General features: G+C 30.7%; 1 protein-coding gene across 1 annotated transcript; it reads right to left on the bottom strand.

Annotated features, from left to right (window-relative positions):
• Nucleotides 1-4,171: 4,171 nt before the first annotated feature.
• Nucleotides 4,172-11,613, bottom strand: LOC106754001 (probable zinc metalloprotease EGY1, chloroplastic). Its single transcript, XM_014635933.2, has 10 exons — nucleotides 10,999-11,613; nucleotides 9,923-10,384; nucleotides 9,629-9,769; nucleotides 8,978-9,079; nucleotides 8,544-8,755; nucleotides 6,854-6,904; nucleotides 6,650-6,719; nucleotides 4,866-4,934; nucleotides 4,541-4,591; nucleotides 4,172-4,431 (listed from the first exon to the last, which is right to left on the bottom strand). Exons 1-10 carry the CDS (start codon nucleotides 11,347-11,349, stop codon nucleotides 4,273-4,275), a joined length of 1,668 nt encoding a protein of 555 aa, XP_014491419.1. The 5' UTR covers nucleotides 11,350-11,613; the 3' UTR covers nucleotides 4,172-4,272.
• Between the last annotated feature and the right edge of the window lie 1,548 nt (nucleotides 11,614-13,161).

Below are 13,161 nucleotides of genomic sequence, written 5' to 3'. Positions count from 1 at the left end.
ATTTAATTAGAGTTTCTTTAAATAAAAAAAAATTACAAATTTTCTATATTCAAATTTAAACAAATTTCACTCCCAAAAAATTATGTTAAACTGAAGACAATTCAAAATAATAATAAAAAGTACCATATAATCCAAATTCATCCAAAAAAAACATACAAAAAAACCTGCTCCTTGAAGAATTTCAGTGAAGAAGTGAGATTGACAGCACCATAAATGAAAGCAAGTTCCGTGAGAGTGATTTTTGAGAACAGAAGTTACCTTTTTTGTATACAATGAAGAAAGTATTTTATTTTTTTAGGGTTTCATAAATAAAATAATAAATTAAAAAAATAACATTAGGTAGGTGGATTGGCGGGCCAACCCGACCCACCACGATGCATGAGCCGGGTTTAAATGAGCCGGGTTGAAATCTGACCCAAATAAATTAATTCAATTTTTTCAAACCCAACCCGGCCCGAACCCGTGGTGAGCCGGCTTGGCTCGCGGATTGTGACCCATTTTGACGGCTCTAATAATAATAAACAAATTAATAATAATATTCTAAAGAATTATTATTGTATTTTATATTAAACTAAGTTTAAACATGTGGCTATGATTAACAAGGTTGAATTTGTTTGTGTTTTTTTATGTTGGTGAATACATGTTATATTGAAAGAGATTTAGAAGTTGAGAAAATAAATAATAAATATTTTTAAATTTATAATTAAGTATTAAATAGAATTATATTGTAAAAAATTATTTATAAGTTTTGAAATTTAATATGTATTTAGAAGTATAAAATAATAAACTTTATAAGAAATATAAATGTAGAGCATGGGAAAAATATAGTATAAACTCTTTAAAAGTATAAAGAATAAATTATACATAAATATGTAAAGTAAATTTGTTAAAAATACAAATTAGTGTAAAGACAGATTGGTTTGATGTGTATTATTAGATTCGTCTAGTCGGTATATTAAAAATTCGTCTAATATGTGTTGTTAGAGTCATATAATCAGTATATAGGCACATGTGTCTAGTGTGTATTGTTAGACTCACCTAATCAATGTATGAACAAACTTGTCTAATATGTATTGCAAGACTTGTATAATTAGATAATGGATAAAGTTATCTAATGTGTATTAATAGACTTTCCTAATAATGTGTATGAACAAACTTATTTAATGTATATTATTAGACTTATTTAGTCAATGCATAAACAAACTCGTCTAATGTGTGTTAAGATATTCATATAATTAATCTATGGACAAATTCGTCTAATGTGCATTTTTATGTCATTTAATCAGTGTATAGAACGACGTGTCTAATGTTTTTTTGGTAAATTTTTCTAATCAGTATATAGACAAACTTGTATAATATGTGTTGCAAGACTCATCTAATTAGTAAGTGAACAAACTCGTCTAATGTATATTAATAGAATCATCTAATTTATGAATGGATAAACTTGTCTAATGTATGTTGTTAGACTCATCTAACCAATGTAAATAGACTCGTTTAGTGTTTGTTGTTAAACTCGTTTAATAAATATATGTGTGTTAATAGACTTGTCCAATATGTGTATAGACATACTTATCTAATGTATATTGTTATACCTCTAGTATTTGTTGTTAGATTTGTTTAATCACTATATGAACAGACTCGTCTAATCAATCTAGGAAGTGATTCATGTAATATTTTTTGTTATGTTCTTCTAATGAGTATGTAGACAGACTCATCTAATGTGTATTGATGGACTTATCTAATTAGTGCATTGATAAACTCATTTAATATTTTTTGCTATAATCAGTTAATTAATGTATTCCTAGACTCGTCTAATCAATTTATGAAAAAACTATTCAAACGTTTTTTATATACTCATGTAATTAGTGTGTGGAAAGACTCATTTAATATGTATTGTTAAACTTGTATAATGTTTTGTGTTATACTCGTTTAATACAAACTCGTCTAATATGAATACAGGACTCATTATTGGTTTTTATTATACTCATCTAGTATTTTGTTAGACTTGAAATCAATACACATTTGAGTATATTGTTAGACTCAAAATCAATACACATCTAATGCATATTCTTAAAAATATTCGATGATAATATGTTAGTGATATATTTTAAGACAATTAATTTGTTAATTTTTATCTATGTTTCGAATTTTACTCATAAGTTCTTACATTTTGAAGTAAAAATTAAATTCAAAGAATATAAAATAAATTTTATGATATTATGAAATGTTGTTTTTTCTTTTGTTACAAACATATATTTTAAATATTTGAAATAGACTATTAAGTAGTGTCTTTTGATTTGTTTTGTTATAAATATAATTATTAAAAAACCTGAGTTTTATGTACAGATGATTATTTTTAATTTTTATCAATTTATTTTTATATACTAAAAAATATGAAAAATATTTTTATAAAACATTTGTATTATAATTTAATATAAACGTTATAATGTAACTTTTCATTGACATTTTTAATAAAAAAATTATTAAATGATGGTGTTTTTTACATAGCAATGTAAACAATTTGTATTATTAATAAATATATATTATTCTTTTAATATAATAATATTTTAAAAAATTAAATTAAAATATATTTTTGTAAACAATTAAATGAGTGAATAATTAGAAATCATAAAAGAATAGAAGTAAAAATAAAAAATGGTATAGAAAAAATTAATATTTTATATAAGTCATTTGACATAAATATGTTCAAAATAAGTTAAAAATAAACTTTTAATGATGATTAAAATGTGTCTAAACAACGTTAAAAAACTAACTATTTATTTATTTTCAAAATAAACTAAGTTTTAAACATTTTTTACGAATTCATGTCATGGTTAAAGTGTATATCTTTAATTTATTGTTTTAAAAAATTGGTGTAAGTCTAATACGCAACTTTTAGTTTACTACAATCTATAACTAACACAAATTACACAATCTAAAATAAACTTCATTATTATTTTATTGAAAATCTCAATAAACATAATTGTATATTATTTTACAAACCAACTTTATTGAAAAGGGAAAAAAACTTAACACTAAAAACTATTTCAAATATCTCCTAATATTAGTCACTTTCCTAGTGTTGTGCATCTTTTTCAAATATATGATCATTTGTTTCCATATAAAAATATAATATAACATTACAATCATTATTTACAAGTAAACAATATAAACATCATATCTTTCAACTAACCTTTTGACTCAACTCATGATCATATTCTAATTCAAAACATTTTATCAAAACAAAAACATAACCACTCATGATTTTACACACATTTCAATGCAAGACATATGCACTAAGTATATGTAGCATTAAATGTTCTTCTTTTGTATAACATCTTAATAACTAAACGTACTATTTTTTTACAATGTATTTTTTTCTTTACAATGTGTCTTTGGTTGAAATTGTTTTCTAAAGTGCAAAGTCATATGAAACAAATAGTCTTTGAGAGCTAAGAATGTTATATTAGATAATAGTTGAGAAAAAAGCAACTTTCTTCATGTCCCAATAAATCATTTGATGTAATTTATAATTGTAAACAGATCTTGACAAAGGTAATGGATATTTAGTCCAACATAAAATAAACTAATAGATCTTCTTGTAGTACAAGATTAGCTTAAGTATGTGCATGTATTGTCTAAGCATATCTATTCTTTGCCATTAGATAAAATAAGATTGCATATTGTTGTAGTCTATTAGATGAACTTATGTCTTAAAATAGACTATTATTAAACTAAAATTATCGCCTTACATGTGAAGCACAATCATATTTTATATTTAGTTTTGTTTTTCAACACTAAGCCAACATATTAATTATTTCATGCATGTCACCTAAGCCAACATATGGTCATGTAAAATACTAAAGTTTGATAAGCTTTAAGGAAGGCTGCTTGAGGTAGATGGTTTACAATGTTAAGCATGGGAAAGTAGTCTTAGATGAAAATTTAGATTTCAAGAAAATATTAAGCATTTATTTTGCCCCTCTTGCAACATAAAACAACCTTGTGCAAAATACAATTTCCCCCAACAAGTTCATGATAATTTTCAATCTTCTTTTCGAAGGAAAGGATAATAAAAATGGATTTTCACATTTTTCTATCAAGATTTTTTTCTGATTTTAGTCTATAATTTTTGCCCAACAAAGTGAAGGTTTTCTTAGGAGGGGTCGTATATATAAATTAGAACTGAATTGAACTTGGCTTTGGTAAATATATTACCTATATATTTTCACTACTCTTTTAATTAAAAATGGCCTTAGTGTAGCATAAGCATCAAAATGCAGTTACAAGACCTATACCAAGTTCTTCTGCAAGCTCATCTCCAACAGGAACAAGAGTCAAGACAACAAGAAAAATAGCAACTGCTACAAGTGCCTTTCTCCATGTCCCAGCTTCTGTCACATCATTCAAGCATGGTTTCTCCGGTGCCCTCTGATTAAAAAAATTACAAATAAATAAGTAAAAATCAGATATAATTGCAAAAAACAATTAACTACAGTTTCATCATTCCCTTTCATATTCAAGACAAGTATTTGCATACCTGACATATCAAAACATAAAGCCCCCAAGGAAGTGAAAGAGGTCCACCAAGCTGTTAAAGGAGTAAAAGAAAACAAAAGTGCAATTTAACTTTTAATAATGTTAAAAAAAATACTATAATAAATCGAGAAAAATGAGGAACTAAGGACACCAACTGTTTTTAGAGCACATTTGTCCTGTTTCCTTTTGGGGAGTAAGTAAACTAAAAAAATGCGGAAAAGGCTAACTACGTGTGCAACCAAATCATGTAATTGTTGAACTTTTAACAATTTTATTGAACAGCCACACGTTTGATTTGTTTAATCTAAAAGAAAGATCAGACTCACCACTCCTAGTCCAAGCAATGTATAAGTGGTTAAACCAAAGCCAACTAGCGCATTTTTTCCATAAGCACCCTGCAAAAACATGCAGCAGAATTAGCATATGCTTTTTACGACACTGAAAACCTAAATTATAATGCTCACATTAGATAGTTCAGAAAAACTAAAAAAATATGTTTTTCATGTGCAAGAAATATTAAGATACCTAATCATATGAATGAGAGGAGGATACTCATGTGTGAGTTCTATTCACATCTTCCAATAAAAAAAAAAAAAAATATATATATATATATATATATATATATATATATATATATATATATATTTCCATGTCCTAGGTTGTAAATTTTGTCCCTATCCTCAATATAATATATCAACTTTAAACATCAGATCACTATCATAAGTAATCAATATATTTGAAATATGAACTAAAGCTGGTTTGAATTTTGGAGTTACGTGACCCCTAGGAAGACACATAGGAGCCAAACCAAAAAGTACAAATTCATATCATATCATCAATAAAAGTTATCATGTCCATGTCATGGGTTTTAAAGTTTATACCCAAGGTTAATACATTATCACCTTTTTAACATAAGAGAATTATCATAGATCATTAAAAATACATACAAATATGAATTTTGAATTTATGCGACCCCTGGGAACAGAGAAGGTAAACCGTCATCAATCATCATTAGTAACCAAGGAGCCATGAATCTTACATAGAGTTTAATTCTCCAAAGACTTTACCTTACACCAAACTACGATAATAATGTTATAAAAGGGTCCGTGGATCCTTGCAAAAAGTATTTGACTAATTATTATGTCATTCTAGTTCCTCACTTCAAATCACTCCTGTTACATGTATGTCCCCCCACTTTACTCATTACAAAAAAAAAAATGGGGAAAGTCATGTCATAACAGTGTCATCCCTTTTAATTCTCAGCATTTTGCCCTAGAAAAATTCCTTATTTCCGACAAATTCCCCAATGTTGGTTACTTAGAAAAACATTAGCTCACCCTACCAAAATGGCCAACACAAGTTGTGGTTATCATGATGTTTATAACTAAAATATTCACTGCATTCCAACCTGTTCCTAAAAGGCCATGACATCAAGAGGCACCGAGAATATGTCGAAGCCTAACTTTGGTTTTTCCTGCCAGTGTCAGAAAAAATGGTCCATCCTCTTATTTTCTGACTCCTGATTTCACTTCCCAGACAAGTCATTCAACGAGCTTCTTCTCCTTAATTCCATCCACCCAACTTAGCAAACTAAGTTCTGAGTTTTTTAACCCATTGACTGCATTAATAACAGTCAGAAAGTATACAAATTGATAATTAATATTAGAATTAGGATCTGTAATGATATAAAAAAAAATTAAAACTTGGCAAAATGTCCCAAGTGCCAATTTAAACAAACAAATCTAGCAAACAAGGTTCTTAGCTAAATAATTATGTGATATGTGTTTGGTCATTTTTCTATTAATTGCTAACAATAAAGGACGATGAAATGAGCATTCAGCATGGCATCAACTACAAAATTTCAAAATGCTCTCAAAGCATTACCCTCAATTGAAGCTTAAGGCCCTACATGACCATTGGATTTATGTTGCTTTACCTATTATCTTAATTGGAATTGATGATGTGGAGAATATTTTTCATTTTAGTTCAAAACTGAAAATAATCACTCAACATCTTCCCTTACTCAAATATTGTCCCAAATTACTTTAAAAAATTACAGAATAAGCAATGTATTTTTCACCAGCTAAAGCTTGAAAGGTGAACCAGATACCTGTATTGCTCTTCCACCATCAAGGCACCCCACTGGAAGCATGTTAAAAGCTTGTATTGTTAAGCCACACCTGAAAAATCGTAATAAATAAATAAGCAAGTGTGCTACGGAACATTAATGATTAAGAGCATGTCTGGAAGCACAAGTTTCTCAAATAAATTTCATTTACAATGAAAGTAAATTAGATTACAGGAGGAAAAGTACCAGCCAGCAATCACAAGAGGATGAATCGGAACTGTTGCAGCATGCATCGCTCTGCACGTTGACATTAACAAATAGCAATGTATCACGTTAACTGAGACCAAAATAAAAAATTCCTTACATAAGCCTCAATACCAATCTAGATACTAAGATAATGCTTAGTCCAAGTTATGTTGGATTCTCTCTTTAAAAGGAAAAGTTGGGCCAATTTTTAAGAATAAGTAGCTTCTTTTAATATAGAAAACTATGAAAAAAAAATAAAAGAGCTCGTTAAAAAGCTAGTTTTGGAAGATTTTGACTTTTACTCCCCCTTTTCCTTCATTGGCCTATTTGGTTAAAAACTCAAGATCCAAGAAGACATACCAAACAAATTTGAACTTTACCTTATGTTTTGATAGGAAATTAAAATACATTAAATTTAAATTGCTTTCAATCCATTTTTAAATGCTTTCTTTAGATAAAACAGTTCAAAGTTATTGAATTTCAATTTTATTATTTGGATAGAGTATTTCAATATTATAAAATTTCATTTAATTATTTAAAAATATTTAATGATTCAAAAAAATCGGTCGGTTGTGATTTTAAGTTCACACTGGTCGAGGATACTACTTTTTCCAAAAGTCCACCAAGAGTTTTTCTACTAACATCAAAACACTTTTTCTCGATTGACATCTTTCAAGGTTACTTTTTATTATTACCGATCACAATAATTTCAACTTACATTGACGTGTTTTGTCAATGTTATTTTTTGCCAACTTTCCCACTAAGGTCAACTACAAAATCCCCCTGACTACCATTTCCTGCAAAAAAATCCCTAGTAGAGGTTGGCTGAAAGTCCCCAATCAACATTAGAAAATTAAACCTAATTGACATCAACTAAAGAAACTGTGTTTGATATCCACTCAAAATTTTGTGTTTAACCCTAATTTACATCGGCCAAAAGACATCCTCGATCAACTTCAATTTAGAAGAAACCTCGTCTGACATCAATAAAAAATGTTTAATCAACAAAACCCTGTCAAGACTGAGTTGACAACATCTTGATAGGCTGAATCAATGATGTCTTGACTGAAGTGAAGCTAACAATGCCACAACCAAGACCAAGCTAAACTATGTCTCGACCGAGGTCGAGGTTGCATGGACAAGGTTGAGGCCAAGTCAGATAGTGCACGAAGAGAAGAGACATAGATGTGAGTAATAGAGTATGGAGAACTTTAAATTCTTACTTTTTAGGTTAAATTTAAATTCTCCAATTTTAAGTAATAAAAGTACTCATAAATTTCTAGAATTTCAATCCAAACAACATATGTTATCATAAAGCTTTCAAATTCTCTTTAGAAATTAAACACTCTAAAAATTCTCCATCCAAACACACTACTAAAGTTTAAAGTAACTCATTAAATTACCAACAATTTTATCGTTAAAGCTAAAGTACTTAATTTCAACTTTGACCTTAAACAGCTTTTAAGCTCTAAAAAAACGGCCAAATACTACTTAAAACCATGGGTTGCAATCAAGCCATACACTTAGAAACAACTTAATGTGGAAAATGCCCTACATGTAATTATCCGTTTTATCCATCCAAATAGTGTATATTAACTAAATTAATGACAAAAAATCACAAGCATTGAACCTATGTTTAGCTAATTATATTCTCAATCCATTAAAAATACTTGGAAGGAAGGGGACATACGCATAACCAAGCGTTGCTCTACTGATCAATCCAAGAAGCAAGGAACCTTGAAACAACAAGCTAGGAACTTGCACTAAATCTCCTGCTGTATCTGGATTCGATGAGAGAAGAAGGCCAACAGCAAACATTGAAAACGACAATACAGCACCAGCAAAGGGACCCGCAAGTGATATGTCTACTTTTGTACTTCTATCAGGAAGGATGGATTTAAACTACAATGGAGTGTAAATAACCATGGATCAGCATTTAAGTGCATATTAAAACTATGAACCTCGGTCTAACTAAAATGTTATAGCATGTCATAAAGTTAGAGAGTTAAAAGATGCTACAGATGACTATTTGGATGGTCAATAGATGCTTGATATTATAAAAGTTTAGCCAACGCCGCAAATTCAATGCAAAAGTGAGTTGTAAGAAAAATTAGATGGTCTCACCTGAGTAATAGCACCAAAGCTGCCAAGTGTGATATTCGGAATGAAGAAAGGAATGCTTAATTTTACTTGTTTAGGAAATGCTGCTAGAAAGTGCCCAACCTCCTGCACATACCCATATCTATCATGAATACAGAGAACCAAAAAGCAATAAGGGTAATTTAAGCAATTTAGTAACAATATGTAGAAACAAATTAAACAAATAAGATAGGAAGTAAGGGTTGGGCCATTGGACATACGATAGAAACTAGATTAGTTGATAGATTCTTATGACAGATTGCAAAACAGTATTGTGGAAATTATAGAGTTAGGAAAAGGAGGAGAAAAGGAGAGACTAAGAACTATAGGATATGATTTTTTTATAATTCATTATTATAGGCACCATCTTCATCACAGCACCGGGGTCACTTGCATCAAAATAAAGTTTACTTGTTGAAGACAATAGTCTAAAAAGTACTAAGTTTATTTAGGTCATTCAGATCCCACATTTCTATAATAGAAACTAGGTCTGATAAAACCAAAAAGACCAATCCCAGAAGATAATCTAAATAAAACACATACCAATTTTCTGTAATACAGAAAGATAACTGAAGAGATTTCAATTTTCTTGAAATTATATTAAAAAAGACCAAAACAAAAATATGATTAGCTTACATGAAAGAGAAGAACCCCCAAGACACCATATGCTAAAGGTAAAGCTGAGTCAACAAATGGAAATAGCAGCTCCATATCTGGAGCTTCAACCACATCTGGATCTGTAAAATATTTCACAATTTCTGGGGGGAGTCTGTTGATCTGGTTAACCAAAAAGCATGGCATCAACAAAATATCGAGAAGGGCAAGACATCAATGAAACTCTGACATCTTGAGAGAAAGGCTATTGAAACATGTTCACAAAGATTTACCAATCATCACCAGATGTTCAAATATTATCAATAACTAGCCTACCTGAGATGCAATACCTAGCTCCACTGAGGAACCAATAGTTAGGAGAAACAACAACAATGCAATGACATATTGCCAAAGCGTTGTTGGCCCGGGATCAGAAACCTCCTTCCTCAACAAACCAAAGCTAACACGCGGCCCACCACGTGGATCAGGACTCTCTGAATTGGGTTCCTCCACCATAAAAAGGTTGTATTTATCACCTGTGACCTCAACTAGCTGATTCTGGAGTTTTGCAAAAACATCTTCTCTATTCCCCCTTAAATTCCCAAGGAAAAGAATGCCTTCTCCCAAGTCTCCGAAAGGTTCCTCTTTCGTCACCCAAAAAGTTGAATACCCAAAAAGCTTATCCTTAATCAGCTTTACATCAGCAGGATCAACCTTCTCAGGCCCAAGGAGCTCAATAAGTTTGAAAGAATCAACTTGAAAAGTGCTGTATGCTGGTCCAAGCGACGACAAAGATGACTAAACAAGTAAATGATGCAAACACGAGAATTAGCAATCACAACAGATAATTCACGTGCACTTAATGCAACAGAATATATGTTACTGAAAAAAAAAATTAGCACTAAAACTTCTCCATCAACAGGATATATGTTCTCCAATCAGAATTGGAGTTTTAGCTTAATAATCTATGTTAACCTGTAACACAAGCCTTTATTACATGAATTACTAAAGTAAAACACCATGTTAACCTTTAACACAAACCTTTATTAAATGGATTACAAAAGTAAAATTCCAATTTAAATAGGAGAAGAAAACCACAAACACCTAAGGAACTACATATCTAAGTTTAGTCCTCCAACAACTCCACTGAGGTCTTCAATGAAGGACTAATGTTAAGTCTAATTTGAGAACTAAAGTGCCTACTTCTTGCTACAAATTTCTCTCTGGGTTTTATCTACATATACATTAGCAAATATCAATCTTTAAACAAACTTTAGGTGTTACACAACACGAATCGACATTAAACTAAATAACTTAAATTGAAGCTACCTAAACACAACATCTTAACAGCTAACTTCAACTAATCTTCGCAACGAATTCATAAATCAAATTATTTGCAAATGAAGGCGCACCCTATGAGAAGTAGAAGGAGGCGTTGATTTCTCCGAACTGAATCCTCTCTCTTCTTCAGGCATCGTCGTTGTAACGTTAGATTTGGATTCATCGCCACCACTTTCTTCTACAGCACCAACGTTGTCCTTGTCACTGTCGCTGTCATTAGTACCAAAACACATACGGATGCCCGAATTGGCGTGCTTGAACTTGCCCCATTTGGGTACTCGCGCGCGTGAGAAGAAGCAAGAGGTGCCCCTCAGGCGCGTGAGTTTGTGGCACTGAATCCTCTCCCTGAAGGCACGGCGAACCGGGTTGGAGCGGAACTCCGAGTTCAGAGGCATGAAACTGCAACTCGTTAGAGTCCCCATTTGGGAGCGGAACAACGAAAGGACGGTCGTTTGAAGAAAGAAGCGTTTCAGAATGGCATGGAAAGTATGAGACGCATGAGTGAGCGAGGCTTCCGATGAGCACTGTAGTGTTGTTCAAGGATTTTGATTTGGATGTGGTTGCGGGTTGCTGCAGCCTTTGAATAAAAATACTATTAATATAAATATCTTTTGCAGAAAAATTGAGAAAATGTGTTTTTTTGTTTGCGTAATGAAAATATCTTCCTTTTTCTTTCTTCTTTTATCACACCCATCCATAAACTAACTCTAGCTTTCCGCTACCAATTGCTTCTACTTAAGTACTGAGATATTGTACTACAATCTGATGTTGGCTAATCAAGTTTTGAAATCGAAACAACGTATGAAAATTGTTTGCTTTCGTGTCACATGTATTGCAAAATTCATACATATAAAAAAATAGTTAAATATATTTTTTCTTTCAATTATAATTCGTCCTTTGTTCCAAACTTTATTTTTGTATGGTTTTCTCGTATGTGTCAAATGGGGTTCTAATGTGGTTTTTGTACTGGTTACATGTTATTGCCATAGGCTTCTTCCTTTATTTGAATTCTTTATCTTCTTCCTCCATGACCAAACAATCATGCTTGTTAAATTTGTGAATAAGGGAGTCTTCATTTAGTAATCCCATAGTTGGATCACGCCACTGTGAAGAATCACAAGGATTCAGGATCTCTTCCAGTGGAAATTGAGTTCCTTCACTCTATTACTTTTAGTCACGAACTTGGTAAGCATTGTCTCTGCACGATCTAATCAGTTTGATAAAAGCTCCCGTTTCCAATGCCTCGATAAAGAACTCGAAACCCAACCCCCTGACACAGGATGTTAGTAGTAGTGAGCTAGTTAATTATGACTCTGTTGGTAATTCTTAAAGAAAAGATAAAAATAATAAAATGAAATATCAGATTTTGTTAAGATTTGTTCTCTTAGAGAATATAGCTTTCAGTATATAAACAGAGTAGTAAGAAGTTTGTATGAGCGTTGAAAAGTTTATATTATCCTTTTTTTTATGTTTTTCTTTCAAAGGTCTATTTATAGTTTTTCTTTATAAATCATATAAATAAAAAGGTTGATTTTATGTAGAGTTGGTAATCTTTTCAGGTGGGAATTCAAACTTGGTCTACTTTGTAGAGATAAAACTCTTTGTTATAGCCTTTATCACTAGTGGAATAAAGGGTTTAGACGTTTGTTATTTTCAACCTTTAATGTATATAAAAATACTGACGTCATAGCGAAAGATGTTGATTGATGTCGGAAGAAAAAAAACATTAATTGATATCAGAAATGATCATTTTTCGACATTAATTGACGTCGAACATTGCCATTTTCCAATGTTAATTGATGTCGAAAATGGTCATTTTTGGACATTCCTCCTCCTTTGTTTTTTTGATAAATAATGATCCATTTTTACAGTTTTATCAAACCTCATTAGCAAAAGTAACCCAATTTTGGCATTTCATATTTCTAGAACTCATTTTCAATTTTTTATGAACTATAAACTATAAACTAAAGTATCACAAGTGATTGGTAGTGTATACTAACTCTTTATTTGTGATTTTTGGATTTGATAGCTATAGTTATTATTTTTGGTTAAAAAAAAAATTACCACTCTTTGAAACCCTTACTTAAGAGAAAAAAAAAAACAGGAGCCCTTACTTTTGAAGTTTAAAAATTATTTAGAAAGTCAATTGTTATATAATGATTTAAGGTAGAAAAAAATTTCAAATCCATGGTAATGAGCCTAGCCGGCTGATCCTCCTAGATTTAAAAAAAAAG

The sequence above is a fragment of the Vigna radiata genome, unplaced genomic scaffold, assembly GCF_000741045.1.
Source record: "Vigna radiata var. radiata cultivar VC1973A unplaced genomic scaffold, Vradiata_ver6 scaffold_7, whole genome shotgun sequence".
Classification (NCBI taxonomy): Eukaryota; Viridiplantae; Streptophyta; class Magnoliopsida; order Fabales; family Fabaceae; genus Vigna; species Vigna radiata.
This window is presented reverse-complemented; position numbering and strand designations above follow the sequence as displayed.